Here is a 24,980-nt window from a genome sequence, read left to right on the forward strand (position 1 = left end):
TTTACTGTACATGGCAAATACATGTCATATTACCTAAATATACCTTTTCTGAGTTCACAGTATACATTCATACACATAACCACCGAGACTGTAAGCAAAAATTGGATGAAAGTTCAAATTACCAACAAAAATGCATACTTTAGTAGAGTCCTTATAAAAATAAAATATAGTCTTCAAAAAAATGCAATATGTGACATCATACCACACATCTACACTCACTGCTACCTGTGCTAAAGGAATACCAAAAAGTGCCAACCAACTTTTGCATGCAATCTGGAATATCTTAGGTCGTGCAGCAACTAGAGGTATCAATCTAATATTGAAGACTAGGGCTGAAACGATTACCCAATTGAATCGAGTAATACGACCAAAAAATGGTGCGCTTGTGTCATATGCCCACGGAGCGCAAGTAAAGCGATTGCTATTAATCAGCGCTCCATGGTCACCCGCCGGCCCACACTGCACTTTCCTCCTGACACATCGTCAGGACATATCGCGTGCTTACGTGCACTATGATCTGACGCTGTGCGACGTCAGGACGACAGTGCAGCGCATGAAGATGGAAAAGCTGTGGAGCAGCACCCCTACAGGAGAAGTATTTTATTTCACCGACGCTGGAGACATGGCTAGGAGTGGGAGATTGTGGTACTGTGGGGGATGCAAGCTGGTGGCACTGAAAAACTTTATTTTAATTACTTTTTTGTTAATAGAGTACTCTATTAATCGTTGGATTAATCGATAGAATACTCGATTACAAAAATAGTCAACACAGAAAAAGATACAGCTTTTAAAAATCAGGTGTGGAGTGAGAGCAAGTACATGCAGCTCTCATCGAGATGCATTTCTAATGGTAGTAACACGATAGATGTGATCCTCATCCTGCTTCAAAGCTTAAATCGTCAGCTTTAAAACAAGCTCTGGATGATATCTCTTAGCCACTACACAGCCCAAAACCCAGTTATCGGTAGCAAGGACATATGAGATATGTCCAGGACTACTGAAGTGCCATCCTGCAAGAATGTAAAGGGTTAAGTTGGTATACACTGACCTGTTGCAGGATGCTATCCAGGGAATCCTTATCCTGCACAGACAGACCATCCTTCTGCAGGCGCAGAATAAGTTCGGGCTTCTTGTATGGTTTGAGAGCCAATAAGTGCATGACCCTATCTTTGAAGGGTCGCTGAGTTACAGCGTTAGTGCTTTTCTTTATTGCGCTGGCCATGTTGACTGGTGTTGGCTTCTTTCGAGATAAGAAAGCATCTGGAACCCCTGGGGCAGGTTTTCGGACTTGAACCTTTTTGCCTGTAAGGATAAAAAAAATATCAAAATAAAACCCATGGAAGTGTGGACAACATCTCAATAGGGATGGGGTGGGCCATGAAGATCACACGATTGGCAAATGGGACAATTTGAGGAAATTGTAGACTCTTACAGGTCACATGACTGTCCAAGAGGGGGTATGACAGCCAAAATTGAAAACATTCGAGTGACAAATGTATTTCTTTCTTTAGCGCTTACCAGACAACTCCTAATGCACATCTACTAGTCAGCCATAACATTAAACCCACCTACTCAATATTGAAAAGGTCCCCCTTGAGCGGCCAAAACAGCTCTGACCAGATGAGGCATGGATTTCACAAAAATCTGAACGTACCATGTGGTATTTGGTACAAACACCATCAGCAGATCCTGTAAATTGTAAGGTTTGGTCCCCATTGATTATTTTTCTTTTTATAAAACATCGCACAGGTGCTCAATTGGATTAAAATATGATTCATATGGAGGCCAAGTTAAGACCTTGAACGTTTGTGGTCACATTCCTTAAACCATTGTCATAAAAGGTGTGTACCCGCTCTGCAGCAATGTTTAGATGCTGGATATTCTCATGTGGTATGTCATTCCAAGCTCTTTCAACTTGGACCCTTAGTTTAGCTAGGGTGGTTGTTAGCCACTGTGCATGGGAGATCCGTTGCCTCATCCAGTGGCAGACATTCCACATGGCGGAGAGATCTGGTGATCGAGCTGGCCAGGGGAGCTGCTGGAGAACCTAAAGAATACTTTGTGTAGTGTGGGCATTAACTTGTTGGAACGCCATATCTCCCAGGTCAAAAAAGGCATTAGGACTAGTTAAAGAACATCCTGGACATTCTGAAGGTTGGTCAGTGTTCCCTCAATGAATACCAGACAAAACAGCAGCTAATGGTGCCCCACACCATCACGCCTAGTGCTGGTCCTGTGTGTCTCTACACTATGCATGATGGCAGTAGGTGCTCTCCAGACCTGATGTGATGCGACCACCAATGTTAACAATGTTCAGTGATAAAAGCAGGTTCTACTGTGTTACCAATGACTGCTGCATCAGAGTTTCCAGGTGGCAGGAGTGTGCCTACTGCCATCATACATAGTGTGGAGACACACAGGTCTAACACCAGGTGTTCTAGTGTGTGGCACCAGCTACCACTTCTGTTCACATCCAGCATTCATGAAGGGAACACTGATCAGCCTTCAGTATGTGCAGAACATTGTGTAACCAGTCCTACTGCTTTTTTTCACCGTTAGGAGACGTGGTGTTCCAACAGGCTAACAGCCGACAAAACCCAACCTGCCTGCACTACACACAGTGCTCTTCAGGATTTCCCTTGGCCAACTCATCAGATCATATCTCTCCACCATTGAGAATATCTGACAATGGATGGGGCGATGGATCTCCCATGGCTTAACTATGGGGGCACAGGAGGCCATCATGCATATATAACTGTACTAACCCTGTGCTGTCTTGCCTACCGAACGGAAGGTACGCTGCCAGCCAAGATATTGCCTTGTCCACCGACGACCACTCTGCCTGTCCCCTTTTGTGCCACCAAATAGAGTCTTCTGACCCGCCTGGGTCAGCTGTCACTGAATGGAGACTCCAATTGGTAGCAGCCTGGTTGTTCCACCGCAGCAGAAACCAGCTCCTGTTATAGCGATGAAAGGGGGAAATTCCAGGGGGGTCACTTAGATAACGCCCTTAGACGTAATCTTAAGTTTAATGCATTCAGTGACAGTGGGTTCACACCTGCTGCATTGCAGTTGCACTAGTTTTTGGAACTGCCCTTGAATCCTAAAGTTGTAACATATGCCATAAGGAGACACCGGAACACACCTGAAGTTAAAAAGAGCACATCAACATATGGGTTTATTCTTCTTTAGAGAAGATGAATTCCTGCCATTCTCAGAATACAGTCTAGAAATTCTTTAGTGTCAAGCCTGATATGAAAGACCTAGGATCAGATAATTGTGATTAAAGGGGTTTTCAGAGATACTTTCAGTAGTGCCATGGCCTTCTCACTAGTTTCCCTAGGCCGAGTGACGACACGTTCATCGGTCAAATGGTCTAGGGCGCAGCTCAGACCCATTGAAGTGAATGGGGCTGAGTTGCGATATGAAGCACAGCCGCTATACAATGTTGTAATTTGCAAGCACAGAGAAGGCCGCAGCGCTCACAGGCCTTCTCAAACAGTTGATCGGCAGGGGTATGGGTGTCGGGCCCAGGGCTGTGGAGTCTGTAGATAAATGCTCCGACTTCTCAGTTTTTGGTACTTGCGACTCCCTGACTCAGACTCCTCTGTATTTAATATGCAAATGTATTTTATACATTCCTTGAAGGAAAGAAAGGCAACATAAATGTCATTACCACAGAACTACTGGCTAGGAAGCCAACAGTCTACTGTATTGAACAGTTTAAGGCCAAGTTCACACGGGCGAGATTTCCACACGGATGCAATGCGTGAGGACCCATTCATTTCTATGGGGCTGTGCACATGAGCGGTGATTTTCACGCATCACTTATGCGTTGCGTGAAAATCGCAGCATGCTCTATATTGTGAGTTTATGACGCAATGCAGGCTCCACAGAAGTCAATGGGGCTGAGTGAAAATCGCAAGCATCCGCAATCAAGTGCGGATGCGGTGCGATTTTCACGTATGGTTGCTAAGATGACAGTCTATTCACTGTATTATTTTCCCTTATACCATGGTTATAAGGGAAAATAATAGCATTCTTTAATACAGAAAGCTTAGTAGGTGGTCAATTGAGGGTTAAAAAATACAAAATAACTAACTCGCCTCCTCCTCTTGATCGCGTAGTTGCCGGTCTCTTTACTTCTTTAATCATGAGCTGCTGGCTAAAGGACCTGTGGCGACATCACACCACATAGTCCATCTACACAGCACCGAACCCAAACCTGAACTTCTGTGAAGAAGTTCGGGTCTGGGTACCACAGTCAGTTTTTTGTCACGCGCGTGCAAAACACATTGCACCCGCACGATAAAAACTGAACAAAGTAACTCAAAACTGACTGCAATTGGGTACCTACTCGCGTGGGTTTGGCGCAATACACCCGGGGCGCATCCTGAACAAATCCGTCACGCCCGTGTGAACCCAGCCTAAGCAAAAGACAAACACAATGAAAACAACCAATTTTTTATTTTTTTTTATCAAGTGGCTGGATAGCAGCAGCAGCAGGCATAAACATCAGGAACAGGAACGTTACCAGTTCAAAAATGGTGCTGCTGCCTTCTCCTTTGTGTGCTGATCTTCTGCTGAAGATAGGGCAGTGGGAGGATCCAGGAAGGGGCATTTATTGTTAAACATGATTTCCCTAGTAGAATCCCATAGTCATGTTTAAAGTTTAAGCTAACAATCTGAGTTTACTTCATTAGCATAATCAGAAAGAGAGCTTTTTTTTTATCAAAACGAAATAAAGTAAGAATACCACTGCAGGAAATCAGGCACTTTATGCTAAAAGACGGTTACAAATTCCCTTTAATTATAACTTTTAGTGAATTGGGACATTTAAACTAGCTTTTTTCTTATTCCAATTTAAATTTAGTAGTTGTCGGAGTATTTTTGCCGACTTCGACTCCAGGTACCCAAAATTGCCTCCAACTCCACAGCCCTGGTCTCTAGTCCTGCAAAAAAAACATATTTACTTAGGCCTCTTTCACACTTGCGTTGTCCGTATCCGGTGTGTACTCCACTTGCCGGAATTACACGCCGGATCCGGAAAAACGCAAGTGAACTGAAAGCAGTTGATCCGTCTTCAAAATGCTTTCAGCGTTTCTATGGCAGCCAGGACGCTATTAAAGTCCTGGTTGCCATAGTAGTAGTGGGGCGCAGTATACTTACCGTCCGTGCGGCTCCCGGGGCGCTCCAGAATGACGTCAGAGCACCCCATGCGCATGGATGGCGTGCCATGCGATCACGTCATCCATGCGCGTGGGGCGCCCTGACATCACTCTGGAGCGCCCCGGGAGCCGCACGGACGGTAAGTATACTGCTCCCCACTACACTTTACCATGGCTGCCAGGACTTTAGCGTCCCGGCAGCCATGGTAACCATTCAGAAAAAGCTAAACGTCGGATCCAGCAATGCGCCAAAACAACGTTTAGCTTAAGGCCGGATCCGGATTAATGCCTTTCAATGGGCATTAATTCCGGATCCGGCCTTGCGGCAAGTCTTCAGGATTTTTGGCCGGAGCAAAAAGCGCAGCATGCTGCGGTATTTTCTCCGGCCAAAAAACGTTCCGGTCCGGAACTGAAGACATCCTGATGCATCCTGAACGGATTTCACTCCATTCAGAATGCATTAGGATAAAACTCATCAGGATTCTTCAGGCATAGAGCCTGTGCCGACGACGGAACTCTATGCCGGAAGACAAGAACGCAGGTGTGAAAGAGCCCATAATCAGTTATCAGTGAGGCTAGGTTAACCATGGGCGTTGCGTTCCCTGTAAGAGCGGAACACAACACAACGGAAAGTATAAGTATTGCCGCTCCTTAACTTTGCGTGCCATATAGTGAAGCATATGTAAAGCATGCTTCTTCTCGGTCACTAAACGTGTTCGTTTCGCGGTAACTTGACTCACGGCATGCATTGGCCTTTATTCTTAAAGTAAAGAAGTCATTAATTATAACTTTTTGTGAATTGGGACATTTAAACTTGCATTTAAAAAAAAAAAAAAAAAAAAAAATGTATTTCAATTAAAATTTTGTAGGAGTCGGGATATTTTTGCCAACTCCAACTCCAGGTACCCAAAATTGCCTCCAACTCCTCGACTTGGACCCTCACCGATCAGATACTGATGACCAATCCAGAGCATAGGTCATCAGTATTAAAATCTTGAAAAACCCTTCTAAGGACAAAAAACAATGCCTTGATTTACAGAGTACACTTAAAAGGGGTTATCCCATCTTAGACAATGGGGGCATATCACTAGGATATGCTCCTATTATCTGATAGGTGCGGGTCCCAGAGGTGGGACTCGCACCTACAAGGAGAACGCAGTCGGGGAGAGTTGTGGCTGGGTTTCCCGGGGTCCGTCCACCACCAGGCGCAGCTCCCCGCCTCTCCCATTGAAGTGAAGTGAATGGGAGCGCACCGCGCATGCGCGGCCACCGCTCCCATTCATTTCTATGGGGCCGACGGAAATAGAGCCAGCGCTCGGCTATTTTCGGCGGCTCCATAAAAATAATTGGAGGGCGGCCAGGCATGCGCAGTGCACCCTCCTCAACTTTCTCCACTCCGTTCTCCTTGTAGGTGCGGGTCCCAGAGGTGGAACCCGCACCTATCAGACAATGGGGGCATATCCTAGCGATATGCCCCCATTGTCTAAGATGGGATAACCTCTTTAATATAAGCAAAAAGAAGGACTTCATGTAATACAACTACTGTGTAATTACTACGTGTTCACTCCCGGACTAGCAGCTTGGTAACCATCCAGTTCCCTGGAGCCAAGAAATGTAGCATAGTTGAGTACTATGCACAGCACAAATGTAGGCAAAGAGCCAAGCAGCACAGTTCAGTGATGTCATCTGGCATGTGCAGAGCTTGCTCAGATACTTGTGGGGTGAGGTCACACTACTAGAATCCAGGCCAATTGAATACTCAGTCCCATAAACATGACAGAGGTGGTGAGCTCATCTAGCCATGTGTACAACACAAATTTAGGGATTGTGACAAGATCACATTAACATTTATTCTTCACATAAGGAGGTTTATAACTATGGATGGAGAGAAATGCCTTCAGCAAAGTCTACTTTTAGCGGAGTCTGAAGGCACTATGCCAGGTATTGGCTGCAGTGTGTAAAGAACACTTCCACTGTACAATAAAACCATTGAATATGTTCTCCAGAAAGATAAATCAGGCTTCCCCATCTGGGTGTCATGGATGCCTGGATTATGCTTCCTCTCCAAATCTGCATTGGACAAAGCAACGTATAGTAGAGACGTTACTGTTTTGCATAGTGTGAACTCGGCACATAGTTCCACTGAAAGAAAATCTTAATTCTACAAAATAGTGTACCATGCGATTTCCAAACCTCAAGGCAACATGTGGGGAAGGTCTTTTTCTATAAAATAGTAGCAAGTTAGGCTACTTTCACACTTGCGTTCAGAGCGGATCCGTCTGAGACGGATCCGCTCATATAATGCAGACGGTGGCTCCGTTCAGTACGGATCCGTCTGCATTATAATGTAAAAAAAATTCTAAGTGTGAAAGTAGCCTCAGACGGATCCGTCCAGACTTTCAATGTAAAGTCAATGTGGGACGGATCCGTTTGAAGATTGAACCATAGTGTGTCATCTTCAAACGGATCCGTCCCCTTTGACTTACATTGTAAGTCTGGACGGATCCGCTTGCCTCCGCACGGCCAGGCGGACACCCGAACGCTGCAAGCAGCGGTCAGGTGTCCGCCTGCTGAGCGGCGCGGAGGCTGAATGCTGCCAGACTAATGCATTCTGAGCGGATCCGCGTCCACTCAGAATGCATTAGGGCAGTACAGATGCGTTCGGGTCCGCTTGTGAGCCCCTTCAAACGGAGCTCACAAGCGGACACCCGAACGCTAGTGTGAAAGTAGCCTTACAGAGCACTTGCCCTTGAATTTTGTTGTAGAAACATTTGATTGGCCAGGATAGGCGAGACACCTGTAGTCAAACCCCCACTGATCACAAAGTAAAGGCATACCCTAGCAATCTTCCATAACTTTCTAAAATGGGAAATCCTCTTTAAGAGACCATACAAGAAGGCAAGTAAGAAATAAAGTGGTAACAACCGCCATACCTCCATACCGACCACCCATTTTTATGACTATGGCACTTCTACTTTTGTTCTCCTCCTCGGCTTGGGCCATGCTCTGTCGTGCCTTCTGATAGGAATCGTCTGTAGCACACACCGTGATTTTATCCTGGATGCTGCCCAGACAGTCAAGCTTTACATTTCCATTGCTAAAGGAGTAAAAGGTATAAATAAATATATATATTACACACACCATTTATTCCGAGTATCAGGTTAAACGTCAAGCAGCATGTGAGGCATCAGGTCAAGTACATCTGTACCAGCACCGCATCAATGGCATGCAAAAACCTTTGTTCCTTGAGAAAGTCCCAGTATAGAGATGAAATGACATGTGGACACGTGGTGTTGAATAAACTAGGAGGACGTTTCAAATATTGAAGTCTACATGATGTTGCCTTACTGGAATATTGGACAAAAATGAGGATAATTGTTTCTTAAACCTGCCTATTCATTCTACCGCAGCTATGGAGGACAAACATGAAGTTTATTTTAAAAACTGTGAAATAGGTTATAAAAAGGGCTTTCTGCTGACAGAAAAGCTTAACTGTTCACTAAAAATACTCAGATCACAAAAGCAAATGAGCGACTCGGAGTATCAATGCGGTGGGCCACATATTTCCCATCTGATGCGTGCTTACAGCTCAAACTGAAGAGAAAGTTATTTCTGTAAGACACGGGGGGTTAGAAGACTCCCAAGTGCAGATCCAGGTAAACAAGTTGTTAGCAACATCAATGAGCACTGTGGGACCTTCCATGAATCCACGCAAGGGGCACAGAGCATGCCATAAGGCCCACCAAATGAAGCTGCAACAATACTAAGAGGACCTGACCTCACTTAACCCAGTGAGTGCTGCCAATTAAAAAACCAAGGGCTGGTTTTCCAGCCCCCAAATGCTGCTCAGTTCTCGGAGCCCAATGTCAATGTAAACCACACATCCAAAATCTCCAGGAGCAAACAGACTAGTCACCATTACTATACCTACCCACACTGAGTTTCCAAAAAAGGGAGAATGAAAGAACTGTGGACAATATATTGTGCGTTCCCCTACTGAATCTCTAAGCCACAGTCATTTAGGACATCACATTCGCGATTTAAATGGTTATCTGGTTTCAGGAGGAAAACTTACAATACAGAGTCCACTTGCAATGAAGAAATGATCTTTACTTAGCAGATCCTGCAACAATATTCCAGTTCTCCCAGTTGGGATTAGTTTACCTGGCTGCAGTGGTGAAGTCACGCAAACCAGCATCACCTACTAACCGATTCATACTTAACTACCACTATGGTCCTTCTAACTGGCTCCCATTCCTCCATCTTCTGATCCCCAGCTTGTCTTCTTCTGGTCACCTGAGCTGCTGGAGCAAATGACTACTTCAGTGATGACATGTGGCTTAGGCAATAGCTGCACAGAAGACCATGTACATACCTAGGACGAAGATGGAGGAACAGGTCCCAGTGGTCAGAACCTGCATGGAAGGGAGCAGGTACCTAGGAATCTCCCAGAAGGGGATGCAGGCTACAGGCCTTCAGTTAATAGTTAATTATTTTCAGAAAACCCCTTTAAGGCCAATTTACACAAGTATGTTCAGTCTGGGAAACATGCTCCGTGTAATGCTGGCGTGTCCTGGACCAAAATCATAGCATCATAATTTACAATGCTGAGAGTTCCTGCTCGACAGCCGGTCTCCGGTACTGTAATCAGGACATTATGCAAGCACAGTACAGCAGATCCACAGTCAGGCAGGAACTCACAGCATCATAAATCATCATGAGGCTGTGAGTTCAAGTCAGAGGACCAGTATTTGGTCTGCATAATCCAGTGTATATGACTACTATCTTTATGTAGTATGTGGTACCTGTATAGCGCAATTGCGCCTCAGATCCCTGCACTACATTAACATATACATATATGTATACATATATATTAACCACTTCAACCCCGCTAGCTAAAACCACCTTAATGACCAGGCCACTTTTTACACTTCTGCACTACACTACTTTCACCGTTTATTGCTCGGTCATGCAACTTACCACCAAAATGAATTTTACCTCCTTTTCTTCTCACTAATAGAGATTTCATTTGGTGGTTTTTCATTGCTGCTGACATTTTTAATTTTTTTGTTATTAATCGAAATTTTACGATTTTTTTGCAAAAAAAATGACATTTTTCACTTTAAGTTGTAAAATTTTGCAAAAAAAACGACATCCATATATACATTTTTCACTAAATTTATTGTTCTACATGTCTTTGATTTAAAAAAAATGTTTGGGTAAAAGTTATAGCGTTTACAAACTATGGTACAAAAATGTGAATTTCCGCTTTTTGAAGAAGCTCTGACTTTCTGAGCACCTGTCATGTTTCCTGAGGTTCTACAATGCCCAGACAGTACAAACACCCTACAAATGACCCCATTTCGGAAAGTAGACACCCTAAGGTATTCACTGATGGGCATAGTGAGTTCATAGAACTTTTTATTTTTTGTCACAAGTTAGCGGAAAAAGGAGATTTTTGTATAACTTACCAGTTAAATCTCTTTCTCGCTCTTCCTTGGGGGACACAGACCTTGGGTATAGCTCAGCTCCCTAGGAGGCGTGACACTAAGTAAAACTGTTAAGCCCCTCCTCCATCAGCTATACCCTCAGCCTGGAGATAGAGGCTACCAGTTGCGTGTCCAAGTAGTGAAAGGAAAACAACCAATAACGGAAACAACCAGCCAGCAACCCAACGGGGCGCCAGACCACAACCCTGTAACAAAACACAGAAGGGTGGGTGCTGTGTCCCCCAAGGAAGAGCGAGAAAGAGATTTAACTGGTAAGTTATACAAAAATCTCCTTTTCTCGCCCATTTTCCTTGGGGGACACAGACCTTGGGACGTTCAAGAGCAGTCCAAGAAGGGAGGGACCACAAACCCAAGGCGGACCACCACCGGAGCATCAGGAAACCGCTGCCTGCAAAACCAGGCGGCCCAAAGCAGCATCCGCTGATGCATGCGTATGCACTCTATAGAACCTTGTGAAAGTGTGCAGAGAGGACCAAGTGGCTGCTTTGCACAACTGTTCAGCCGAGGCCCGATGCCTCTGCGCCCAGGAAGCTCCGACTGCTCTGGTGGAATGAGCAGTGACGCTGAAAGGCGGAGCTCTACCCTTGGCTCGATAAGCCTCAGACACCGCCAGTTTAATGAAACGGGCAATAGCCACCTTGGAGACCGCCAAACCCTTGCGCGAACCCTCCGGAACCACAAACAGGGAGTCCGTGCGCCGAAAGGATCCGGTGACCTCCAGATAAATCTTCAACGCCCTGACCACATCCAGACGGTGCAGTTCCCGTTCTCTGGGGTGGGAAGGAGAGGGACAGAGCGACGGAAGGACGATGTCCTCATTGATGTGAAAGGCGGAGACCACCTTTGGCAGGAAGGACGGGACAGGCCGAAGCACAACCTTATCCTGGTGGAAGATCAGGAAAGGTTCGGAGCAAGAAAGAGCCGCTAACTCCGACACCCGTCGGAGAGATGTGATGGCCACAAGAAAAATGACCTTGCAGGACAGAAGGCGAAGGGAGACCTCCCGTAAAGGCTCGAAGGGGGCTGATTGGAGCGCCGAGAGCACCACATTCAGGTCCCAGGATGGAACTGGAGGGCGGTACGGCGGAACAGAGTGAGCCACCCCTTGTAAGAAGGTCTTAATTGGCCCCAGAGGGGCCAGGGGACGCTGGAGAAGAATAGACAGCGCCGAAATCTGTCCCTTCAGAGAACTGAGGCTCAGCCCCAGGTCCAGACCCGACTGGAGGAAGGACAGGATCGTGGGAAGAGAAAACCGGAGAGGTGGGATGCTCCGGGACTCACAGAACCCCAGATAGGACCTCCAAACCCGATAGTAGATCCTAGAGGACACGGGCTTACGAGCACGGATCATGGTGCGGACTACGTCCGCGGAGAAACCCCGTCGCGTTAAGACGGCGGTCTCAATAGCCACGCCGTCAAACGTAGCGAGCCTAAATGCTCGTGGAAGATCGGTCCCTGAGAGAGAAGGTCTTCCCTGGAGGGCAGTGGCCACGGTGCGTCTGCCAACAGCAACATTAGGTCGGCGTACCAAGACCGGCGGGGCCAATCCGGGGCGATCAGAATCGCGGGAACGCCCTCTGCCGCGATCCTCCGAAGAGCCCGTGGCAGGAGGGGGAAAGGAGGAAAGACGTACAGAAGGGAGAAGTCGCGCCACGGAAGGACGAGCGCGTCGGCGCCGTACGCCTTCGGGTCCCGCGCCCTGGCCAGGTATCGGGGGACCTTGTGGTTGAATTTGGAAGCCATGAGGTCCACGTCGGGGCGACCCCAGCGAAGACAAAGGGCTTCGAACACCTCTGGGTGCAGGGACCATTCTCCCGGGTCGATGGTGGACCGGCTCAGGAAATCCGCCGCCCAGTTGTCCACCCCCGGGATGTAAATCGCGGATAAGGCCGGCACATGCGCCTCCGCCCAGAGGAGAATGAGGGTCACCTCTTGCATCGCTGCAGCGCTGCGAGTGCCTCCCTGATGGTTTATGTATGCCACAGCCGTGGCATTGTCCGATTGGATCCGAACAGGGTGGCCCCGCAGTAGATGGGTCCAGTGTCTGAGGGACAGAAGAATCGCCCTCAGTTCCAGAATATTGATTGGAAGTCTGGACTCCGATAGAGACCAGACGCCCTGGACGGACCGGGGAGGGAAAACCCCCCCCCACCCCCGTAAGCTGGCATCGGTGGTAATCACCAGCCAGTTCAGTGGGAGGAAGGACCTCCCCCGTAGAGGGATATGCAACCACCAGCTGAGGGAAGCCCGAGCCAGGGGAGGCAGAAGAAAGGTCCTGTCCAGACTCCTCGGTGATTTGTCCCAGGCCGACAGAATTGCCCTCTGAAAGGTGCGGGATCGGAATTGTGCGAACGGCACCGCTTCGAAACAGGCAACCATCTTCCCCAACAACCGCATGCTGGATCTGAGGGAAGGGCGGTGATGACGGAGGAGACTGCGAACAGACCCGCAAAGGGCCAGACGCTTGTCCGACGGGAGGCGGACCTCCGCCAACTCCGTATCCAGGAGCATCCCCAGGAAGATCAGCCGTCTGGAGGGGGTAAGAGAAGACTTGGGGTGGTTGATGATCCAACCGAACCGCGTCAGGGTCTCCAGAGTGAGTCCCACACTGCCGGATGCCTGAGAGAAGGAGGGTGCCTTGACCAAGATGTCGTCCAAGTAAGGGAGAAGAAAAACACTTCTTGAACGCAGAAGGGCCAAGACAGGGGCCAGGACCTTGGTGAATACTCGAGGAGCCGTCGCCAGACCAAAGGGAAGGGCGACGAATTGGAAGTGATCGTCCCCTACCGCGAAGCGCAGGAAGCGGTGATGACATGGAGCAACCGGAACGTGGAGATATGCATCCTGAACGTCGATTGAGGCCATGAAATCCCCTCTTTCCAGGGAGGCCACTGCGGACCTGAGAGACTCCATCCGGAATCTCTGCAGTCGGAGAAACCGGTTCAGGCGCTTTAGGTCCAAGATCTGTCGCACTGAGCCTTCCTTCTTGGGAACCACAAAGAGGTTCGAGTAGAACCCCCTGAACCTTTCCGACGGAGGCACGGGGGCGACGACACCCTTGTCCATTAGAGAGCGAATGGCCGTGAAGAAGGCGGCCGCTCGTACGGGATCCCGCGGAGGACGGGACCGGAAGAAACGGTCTGGCGGAATGGACGCAAATTCGATCTTGTATCCGCAAGATACAATCTCGAGCGCCCATGCGTCTGAGATGTGGGCCCGCCATACGTTCCTGAACAGTAGAAGGCGGCCCCCCACCCGGGTGGGTGGGGGCGCACCTTCAGGCAGAGGGCTGCTGGCCTGTGGGAGCCCGTGTGGGCTGGGGCTTGCGCCAGGTAGATTGCGTCCGAAAAAAACGGCTTCTTGCGTCTATCCTGGGCTGGGCCAGAGGAAGAAGAACCGGCCGCGGGTCTAGACCCGGTGGGCTTGCGAAAGGACCGAAAACGGGACGAACCAGCGCGACCACGGGGGGCGCCCCTCGGCCTGGACTGGGGGAGGAGAGTACTCTTCCCACCTGTGGCCTCAGATATAAGTTCGTCCAGACGGGTTCCGAACAAGCGGGAACCCGTGAATGGTAGGCCAGCCAAAGAGCGTTTGGAAGCGGCGTCCGCCGCCCAAACCTTCAGCCAGAGTTCCCTCCTGACAGAAACTGCCAGGGCAGAGGAACGGGCAATGAGGGCACCCGCATCAAGAGAGGCCTCACAGACAAATTTTCCGGCCTGGACAATTAGTTGGGCTAAGGAACGGAGGTCCTGTAGAGGGACGTCCGACCCTAACTCCCGTTCCAGTTGCAAACCCCATTCAGAGACCGCTTTACCAGCCCAGGCGGAGGCAAAGACCGGTCTAAGGGCCGAACCAGAGGCAGTAAATATGGCCTTGGAGAGGGATTCCGTACGACGGTCCTCAGCAGACTGGAGGGAAGATCCGTCTTGTACAGGAATAGTAGTGCTTTTGGACAGGCGAGCCACGGGAGGATCAACCTTAGGCGGGGACGTCCACGTGGTCACAGAATCCGCTGGAAAGGGATAACAAATGTCCAGCTTTTTGGGTGTAACAAAGCGGACGTTAGGCCGGGTCCAAGCCTTGGACACCACAGAAGAAAAATCAGCGTGGATGGGAAAGACCTTGGAGGCCTGTCTGGGGCGAAGAAAGGACACGCCGGCCTGTTCAGAGCTGGGGGGGTCATCGTGTATGTGAAAGGTATCACGGATGCTAGTGATAAGATGCCCCACCGCGGACGCCAATTTGGACGGAAGCTCTGAGTCCATGTCCACGTCCGAATCCGCCAGTTCTCCCTCAGAAGGCGTATCCCTTTGAGAGGATAGACTTGACTGAGCTCGCACGCATGGCGGAGAGAGCGAAGCATCTGGAGAAGATGTGCGCTCAACCCTTGAACGTTTCTGAATATGCCGGGCCCTGGAAGATTCGCTGGGAGGCAGGGAATCAGTGGGGGCGGCAGAAACGGTAGTCCCAGCGGGTGCGACAGGGATTGTGGCAGCCTGCGGGAGAGGCGGTCTATCCACGAGACGGCCCACTACGTGTGTAAGGCTTTCCACCGCCTGAGACAGAGACCTAGCCCAGTCAGGGGGTTCAGAGGCACCGGGGGGCGCAGCAGAAAGCGGGCCCTGCACCGGGGCCTGACATGCAAGGCAATGCGGCTCAGATTGCCCACGCGGAAAAAGTTCCTTGCAGGCGGTACAGGCATGGTACCAGGGTTTGGGGGCACCCGTGGGATCTGACATGTTGAAAGAGTGGTCGTACCCTGATACAGAGACCACAAGGGGCTGCAGCAGCTATGACCAGGAGGGTTAGGAGAGGGTTAACTGTCCTACCAGTGTCAGAAGAACGTCAGGAGTGAAGTCCAGATCAACAGCTGCAGAAAGGCAGCAACAGCAGAGAGCGTGCGTCCCAGAACGCAATCTATGCACCAGGAGTCTCCCACGTGGCTCAGCTTCCAGAACGGAGTGAGGAAGCGCGGCAAAAAACCTCAGCAGAGGCGCGGGAAGAAGCTCCGCCCCCTACACGTTTGAATGTCTCCTGTGAAGGAGAACGTAACCCCGCCCCCAATGACGCGCGCGCGCGCGAAAAAAGAGCACGCCCCCTGCTGCCGTGACTCTCAGGTTTATGTCCGTAGAATAAGGCCCGCAGGCCCAAGTGCGCGGCCAGGTGGGTGACCTCACCGAGCCTCCTCTGTCACAATGTCCCCCGCCGAGCCCGAACCGCCGATGTCGGGCCTAAGCCCCGCCCCCCGATCACGCACGGAGCGGCGGCGGCGGGGAGGGAGAAGGATGTCAGGAGAGTAATCCGGGCCCAATAAACAGCGTGGGGAATCCATTGGGGAGCGGAAGCAGCCGCAGATGGGGAGATCTACAGAGCGCTCAAATGACGACCACGGGTGCCCCCCCAAACCCAGTGCAAATAGGGACAGGGTATGGGCTGGAAAAGCCATCTTACCTGTCTTCACCCTCAGTTCCTTCCAGCAGGGTCGCCCCTTCAGCTACTGGCACCGCAGTGGCAGGAAGCTGGGAGAGGGGCTTTGCGTGCGGGCGACCCCCTAGCTGGCGGGATGTAGGGGAGCCATTGCTGCCCAGATCCCCTATTGCTTCTGTGGGGGAGGCAGCAGTGCAGATAGTTGGCACTGGCGCAGCTCACCCCGGGAGAGCAGAGAGGCCAATGCGTCTCTGGTATCCCTAGGAAAAAAACAAAAATAAAATAACAAATTAGAGAAAAAATTACAACAAGGAGAAAACAGCCCTGCAGTAGCAGGGAGTGTCTTGCCTCCTTGGACACTAAGCTAAAACTGGTAGCCTCTATCTCCAGGCTGAGGGTATAGCTGATGGAGGAGGGGCTTAACAGTTTTACTTAGTGTCACGCCTCCTAGGGAGCTGAGCTATACCCAAGGTCTGTGTCCCCCAAGGAAAATGGGCGAGAAATTATGATTTATTTTTTATTTTATTCTTACAAAGTCTCATATTCCACTAACTTGTCACAAAAAATAAAAAATTCTAGGAACTCGCCATGCCCCTCACGGAATACCCTGGAGGTGTCTTCTTTCCAAAATGGGGTCACTTGTGGGGTGGTTCTACTGCCCTGGCATTTTAGGGGCCCATATGCGTGAGAAGTAGTTTGCAATCAAAATCTGTAAAAAATGACCGGTGAAATCCGAAAGGTGCTCTTTGGAATGTGTGCCCCTTTGCCCACCTAGGCTGCAAAAAAGTGTCACACATCTGGTATCGCCGTACTCAGGAGAAGTTGGGGAATGTGTTTTGGGGTGTCATTTTACATATACCCATGCTGGGTGAGAGAAATATCTTGGTCAAATGCCAACTTTGTATAAAAAAAAAAATGGGAAATGTCTTTTGCCAAGATATTTCCCTCACCCAGCATGGGTATATGTAAAATCAATCCCCAAAACACATTCCCCAACTTCTCCTGAGTACGGCGATACCACATGTGTGACACTTTTTTGCAGCCTAGGGGCACACATTCCAAAGAGCACCTTTAGGATTTCACCAGCCATTTTTTACAGATTTTAATTTCAAACTACTTACCACACATTAGGGCCTCTAAATTGCCAGGGCAGTATAACTACCCCACAAGTGACCCCATTTTGGAAAGAAGGCACCTAAGGTATTCCGTGAGGGGCATGGAGAGTTCCTAGAATTTTTTATTTTTTGACACAAGTTAGTAGAATATGAGACTTAAGAAAAAAAAAAAAAAAAAAAAAAAAAAACAATTTCCGCTAACTTGGGCCCAAAAAAAATGTCTGAATGGAGCCTTACAGGGGGTGATCAATGACAGGGGGGTGATCAGGGAGTCTATATGGGGTGATCACCCCCCTGTAAGGCTCCATTCAGACATCTGTATGATTTTTACGGATCCACGGATACATGGATCGGATCCGCAAAACGCATACAGACGTCTGAATGGAGCCTTACAGGGGGGTGATCAATGACGGGGGGTGATCAGGAAGTCTATATGGGTGATCACCCCCCTGTAAGGCTCCATTCAGACTTCCGTATGTGTTTTGCGGATCAGATCCATGTATCCGTAAAAATCATACGGACGTCTGAATGGAGCCTTACAGGGGGGTGATCAATGACAGATGACCCGGGGGGGTGGGGGGGGGGGGGGGGTGTAGTGTAGGTGGTGTTTGGTGCTACTTTACACAGCTACCTGTGTCCTCTGGTGGTCGATCCAAACAAAAGGGACCACCAGAGGACCAGGTAGCAGGTATATTAGACGCTGTTATCAAAACAGCGTCTTATATACCTGTTAGGGGGTAGAAAAAAAATAAAAAAAAATAAATAAAAAAATCACATCTCCAGCCTGCCGCTATCGCGAGATGATGCGTCGTTGAGCGCACAGCTGCCACCTCCGGACCGCAGATCTGCGTTAGGCGGTCCGGAGGCGGTTAAAAATCAATCCAAAATAAAAAACATATATCCTTTTTCATAACAACTGATGGGGCAACTCAATGTGCCGTGTACTTTGCTCAGGTGGACTGAGAATTTATGTGCGTTTTTGTTAACATGAATATGATCTGTGTTTTGGGATGTAATATCTCTGTATATATGTTGTATTCGAAAATCGCCACGATTTCTGTATACCCATCAGATTTTGAATTACATGTAATGGTGGCCGATCCATAAGCCCTGATCCAACATGGCGACTATGGTGCGCCCGACGGTCCGTGCATGCGCCGCCGGCCGATCTCGGATGCCGATTGTCACGCAGGAAGTGCGTGACCGTCCTATTCTGGACCGGCGTGGCGTCACCTGCGGTGCGGTGGTTATTGTGGTGGGCCGGGGGCGCCGTCAGTTGAGTACTCGCCACGTGATAATGCTCAGGTGAGCTACAATGGTGTAATTGAACGATAGTCCAGCAATAGATTCAGCCACCTGACCTATTTAGGGCATCACTCTCACCGGACCAACCAGTACCCCTTGAAAAAGCTGTACACGAAACGTGAGTTGGGGAGTGGACCGGTGGTGTTGCTGCACGGTATATTTGAATCGAGTGGTCAGTATTTTTCTTCTTATGTGCTGGTTACAACTCCAACTATCCTACTGCTTCAGCTATGATAAATGTGGTGTGTATTATCATGCTCACTTTGTGGCAAATGCTGATAAATAATGCATGTAGGAAATTTTTGGGTAGTTTATGAGCTATAATTTGTGGATACTACATATCCCTTAACCGACAGCCAATCGGAAATATTTATGCACATGCACTTTATTTATATATATATGTACCGGCAGTTCACCATCGGTCCCCTTGGTTTTGAATATGTATTGTAACCTGTGTCAATTGTTTTTGTGTGACCAGTGCTGATCATGTGAAATTAGTCTTAGAGGGAGCAATTTAAAAATCCCAGGCAGAGAGCACATTTCCAGGTGCAATTCTACAATTATCTTTTTAGAGCAGCACTTCCACAGAGTGAACAGGATGTTATAGTGGTCCTCTGCAAGTGTACGCACCAGTTGAAACCTCACAGATTACAAATTTAACCCCTTCAGGGTGTTGAGGTTCTGTTTTTAATCCACTGCATTCCCGGAGTAATAGCTTTATTTTTCCATTTGTTTTTGCAGAACAATTTGTATTTAATGCTCTAATGGCACAATTTACTGTTGCATAAGATGTAGTGGGAAGCTGGAAGACAAACGCAATTCTGCCACAGTTTAATTGACTTTGCTTTTCCTGCGTTCCCTGTGTAGCAAAATTGACCTGCTACCCTTATATTCTCTGGTTCAATACCATAAAAGCAATACCACAATGAGTTTTCTTGTGTTTTAATAACGAAAAAAAAAAAAAGAAGTTTTTTCTTTGTATTGCCATATTCTGACCCTCATAATTATTTATAGTTCTGTCTATAGAGCTGTGTGTGAGATTTTTTGTGAGACTAGTTTTTATTGATATCATTTTGGAGAGTGACTTTTTGATCACTTATTTTAACATAAAAAGTAGCAATCTGGACTCTTCGGCCCTGATTAATCAAGACCGGCGTGTGCTACAGTCTGCCCAGTCTGAGGAGGCATCTACCGCATTTTTCGCCCCATAAGACGCACTTATGGGGCAATACCGCACTGGAGGACCAGGAAGCGCTCACTGGTCCTCGGCTGTCAGCTGTGCAGTGGCTCCACACAGCGTTAGGGCGCTCTGTGACCTCATGCTGTGGGCACCAGTTCACAGCACAGCCGGCGGCATCCAGGAGCAGGAGAGATAAGTGGTTTATTTATTTTGTGATCTGAGGCTGATCACACATATGGCTGAGGGCTCTGATCTGAGGTCTGCTGTCAGCTGAGGTCTGATTAACATTGGGGATCTGATTGGTGGTCTGACCTGAGGTGTAATGAATTTTTTTTTTTTCCTAATGTCTTTCTCTAAGACGTAGGTGCGTCTTATAGGGCGAAAAATACGGTAATTTACGATGAGGTGCAGACAGTGTCAAATTAAATGACTCCCTCCGCAGTCTGTGCACCAGCTTGTAGTTAGCATACATTTCAGTCATAATTTACACAAGTTCCCGGCATAAATAACGATGAACGTGTGGCGCTGTTGCCCTTGCCCAAACCCCGACCCTTTTCAAAATGACAGTCGTGACTTAAAAAGTTTAAGTTTTTGATGACTCATCCAGAGGAGCCTGGATAACCCCTTTAATATAAAGTCATATATCAATGTACAGTTTAAATACTAATTTTCAACTTTTAATTCTTCCTGGATGGCACTAGTTTGGTTCTTACTTGTCCCCCACACCCCAGTAAGTTCCTGCAACATTCCTGGGTAAATGCTGCCTGGTGTGTTTACTTTTCCATTCACATAGACCACTTATTTTTGTAGTACTTTGAATGTTGTAAGGTGTATGCTTTTAATGGAATGCTTTTATTTACCATATCTTGCATTGAAAAAACTGGAAAGAAAAAAAAAATCTTAGTGGGGGTGAAACTAAAAAACTAAAATTTCGACATGTTTTGTTTTTATGGTGTTCATTATGTACTAAAAATGACATGATGAACTTATTCTGTGGGTCAGCCCTTTTACAGTGATACCAAATTTATCTAGTCCTTACTATAAGTCTCTTTGTATCTCCATACTCTGACACCCATAACTTTATATTTTTGTCTACGGAGCTGTGCGAGTGCTTATGTTTGTGGCAAGACAGTTTTTATTGGTACCATTTTTGGGGTATGTATGATTTTTGATTGCTTTTTATTTAATTTTTGGTGAGAGACAGGTGACCAAAAATGCAATTCAATAATTTGAAATTGTTTGTTTGGACTTTAGCACAACAAACACCCTCGTTTGACCTTCTCAGACCATTCATGGGTGAGCAGAGGGAAGGGGATGAGCAACTCATTTACAGACTCGCACATTACAATGATAAAATACAATGCTCCTTGTGGGCATCTTTATGTAGGCCTATCAGGGGAACAATACAGCTGCCATATGGTCATCCTAATTTAATCTACTATTATGCTAGGCGATAACCGGGGAAATTTATCAAACTGGTGTAAAGGAAAACTGGCTTAGTTGCCCGTTGCAACCAATCAGTAACCACCTTTCATTTTCCAAAGGAGCCTTGAAAAATTAAAGGGACTCTGTCACCACTTTCTAACCCCCACTTTTAAAACTATTGTTCTGTCCATGGAGCCCTTGTGATTACAATGGTGTTGTTATATGCGAAATCTGCTGGCTCTTTTTGATAATTTTTTTTATCTAACCTGTCAATCATGAGGATAAGGTGCCCAGGGCGTTTCGCCTGGTCTGAACATGCCGCCCGCCGCCGTTGGTGCCCAGCTCCTGCTCTGCCTGAATGTGAAGAAATACGCCTCCGGCTCTCCCTCAGTCCCCCCTCCTTCTTTTCTAAGATCCCGCGCGTGCGGCAGTGTTCGCATTATCGGGAGGTTGAGCGAAGTGCGCATGCGCACTTCGCTCAATGAGGCTGAATCGAAAAGTCCGCACGGGCGCATCAGGCACAGGCCTGTGCGCACGCGCGAGATTTTAGAAAAGGAGGGGGGGCTGTAGGAGAGCCGGAGGCGTATTTCTTCACATTCAGGCGGCGCTGAAAGGATCAGAGGAGGAGCTGGGCACCAACGGCGGCGGCGGGCGGCATGTTCAAACCAGGAGAAACGCCCTGGGCACCTTATCCTCATGATTGACAGGTTAGATAAAAGTTTTTTTTTATCAAAACGAGCCAGCAGATTTCGCATATAACAACACCATTGTAATCACAGGGGCTCCATGGACAGAACTATAGTTTTAAAAGTGGGGGTTAGAAAGTGGTGACAGAGTCCCTTTAAAGGTGGAAACTGATTGGTTAGGATGGGCTAATAAACCAGTTTTCCTTTACATCAATTTGATAAATGACCACCTAAATATCTCCCTCACAGCAGCAGTAAATGGAATACCTAGCTCTATAAGAGTTTAATAATCTTTTTGCTGACTGCTACAGATTGTATTTAATTTTCAATGGCTCAGTACTGCAGAGACTAAAAACAGCTGAGAAGATTTATCAAGCCCCGCGCTTTCCGAGCCATTCTTGATACCCCCTTCGCTGCTGGTGAAGGTTTTGTCATAAATTAGACGCTTCCTCCAGCAGTCCATGTGCCTAAACAGACATCTCTGGAAGCTCTGAGCTGCTGTAGATTTCTGGCTTCGTTTGCTCCAGAAAACTGGTGTAAATGAAGATAAATTTGTTGCGGCCGCTTGCCATGCTCCTTACCACCCTTTCGACTCCCCTTTTTGGAAATATGGCGAGGGCATCGTACATACCATCACTTGTGGCTTTTTTATTTTTTAGTAACATTTAAAAAAGTTACGAACATGCAGTTTGCAACTTTTTAACACAAATTTTCTAGCTAAATAAGTCTCCCCCCAATGAGTCTTCTGACTGAAGCATCCCATTAAATTCCCACTTGGCTGGTAGTGTAAAATGCTGCAGATTTGTAAATTCACAGCGCCAAGTCTACAGCATTTTAGCCGAGTGTGGGCATACCCTAAAGAAACACAAAGCTGATGTAACAGGCCCTGTACCTAGTGTGCCATAACGTATTTAGATTTGTTTTACATAGCTCAGTAGCTAGAATCAACGGCATACACGAGGTTAGTATTCAGAGGTGGCAAGATTTATATATAGATACTATCCAGATAAGGCCTGTATAATATGGCATTATACGAAAGAAAAATGTAGCAGATACCAAATCTTTCAGTCCAAAAGGACGTTCAGCAGAAAATGTGTAATGTGTGTAAATTATGTGGAGCCATTCTGGATAACTCCAGGTTGGCACACCCGCTATGAAAGGGCTCTGTGGACCAAAACATACGGTATCTTTTAAAGATTTTTTTTCTTAATATGCCATACAAATCTGAGCATTGTCATACTATCTATACCAGAATAAATCAACCACCTTAAGAAAATACTAATCTCACATGTGCCATGGATTAGACATTGAACTATTGATGACTACTCAGTCCTCTTCTGGCTTTTTATGTATATTATAACCCAGAACAATCCAAGATATTGAAAAGAGAAGATAATGAGGTATTTCCCGTTATCGGAGCTGCCTTAGGAGAAGATGGCCAATGATTATGACAACACAAATATGCCACAAATTGTTACAGAGTGGGAAAAGCTCACCTCTGAACATACTGTTGGATGCAATCAAAGCTCCCTTGAGGACTATCCCTGCCAACGTTTGATAGATAGAACGTGAAAGTTCGCACTTCCGTAGGGCAGTCTGGTCGCGGGATGGCAATTTGCTGTGAAGGAAGCAAATGTTTCAGAATTTGACATTAAAAGGGGTGATCCAGGAAGGATTTAAAATGACTGCCAGCAACCTGTCCTATAATTGTAAGTCGGACTAGTGGCCTGAACTTGCAGAGCTGTGTAGGGTAGGTGTGGAGGTGGGACCTCACTACACTGCTCTACAATAGATGGTAATTATGTGATCCTGCCTATGATCTGCCATCATGGCTGAGGAGCCGACAAGAACACTCACCAATGTGTAGAATATTTAAGTGCCAGAGCGTGTGTAGTGAAGGCAACTAGTCCTGCTCACATTCATAAGACAAGTTGATGGTGGCCGTTTTAAATGACCCCTTTAAAAGGAACTCTCCAGTTTCATGAAAAAAAATGTCTTTACCCCAAAATGACATATTGTTGCCCCTTATAATGATTAGTCATGACAGCACATTCCATCCCCTTTTCTCAGCATCTCTGTGGCCTACCAGGATTTGCAGGCACCTTCCTGTTTTCATCAACTTACTGCTTGGTTTTCTAACCAAACCCAGCATGCTTTGCTCTTTAATGTTTCAGAGCGCTTGCTCTGCATGGCTAACATGGAGAGGGGAGCACGATTACTGTAGAGAGAAAAGGCCAGTGGAAAAAGCCCTGTGAAACATTATAGAGCAAAGCATGCTCAACCCAACAGGAAGCTGAGGAAAACAGGAAGTTCTGCATGTAAACATCCTGCCAGGACGCAATAATACTTCATTTGAAACGCTCTTTTTACTGCATAGTAAGAGTTTACATGGGATAACCTCTTTCTTTTGCATAAATGGCATTAGTTTCAACCTAGTACAATGTCTGCCCTCCTTTACTTGCTAGAACCATGAGCCATTTGTAATACACGTGTCTGATGCTGACTTAAAAGGGTTGTCTCACCTCAGCAAATGGAATTTATCATGTAGAGAAAGTTAATACTGGCTGGATTCATTTTTAGATCACATTATCAACACAGAAAGTTTTAAACAACAACACAGCTATTTCATGTGTTCAATGTGTTGTCCTTGGTGCTGAACACAGAACGTTGAAGATTTCAACTTTTTTTGTTGATAACTTTTGAACCACAAGAGTTGCAAATATCGATTTAATAGAAAATTCTGGTCTGCTTTGATATACTACAGTTTTGCCCTTGACCCAATATGGCGGTTTTCATGATGGCAGCTATTTTCCAGAAACAGCCTAAAAGATAGGCCCCATCTCCCATTACTTGTTGGGGTATTCAGATATAGAAGCCCAGGGTGACGCAGCAATGCTTCCTTTAAAGGCCTGAAGGTGGCAGGGCTCCAAAGGACTACAATGAATCTCCCATAAAATGACTGCAGTCGGGACACCTCTCTGCTCTACTTCTCAGGGATTATGAATCTAAATACAGTTTAATATGACATTCCTACAGAGATTCAGCTGAAGGAGTTCATGAGGAGACATGAAATACAGAGAGGAGAGTGGTAGGAGGCTAATGAGCAGCAGCACTTGTACGCAGTCTCCATTACCACAGTCTGTCTTGTCCGTCCTCTCTGCACT

The 24,980-nt window shown here is 47.2% G+C and overlaps 1 protein-coding gene across 1 annotated transcript in view; it reads right to left on the reverse strand.

Moving 5' to 3' along the window:
• Positions 1–24,980, reverse strand: part of ELL (elongation factor for RNA polymerase II) — a 115,003-nt gene that overhangs the window by 57,952 nt on the left and 32,071 nt on the right. The window contains exons 3-5 of the mRNA XM_044278872.1: positions 23,313–23,434; positions 8,102–8,265; positions 1,049–1,302 (exon numbers count right to left, since the gene is read on the reverse strand). Coding sequence (XP_044134807.1) covers positions 1,049–1,302; positions 8,102–8,265; positions 23,313–23,434 — 540 coding nt within the window. The remainder of the gene's footprint in view (positions 1–1,048; positions 1,303–8,101; positions 8,266–23,312; positions 23,435–24,980) is intronic.

Source organism: Bufo gargarizans, chromosome 2, assembly GCF_014858855.1.
Source record: "Bufo gargarizans isolate SCDJY-AF-19 chromosome 2, ASM1485885v1, whole genome shotgun sequence".
Taxonomy (NCBI): Eukaryota; Metazoa; Chordata; class Amphibia; order Anura; family Bufonidae; genus Bufo; species Bufo gargarizans.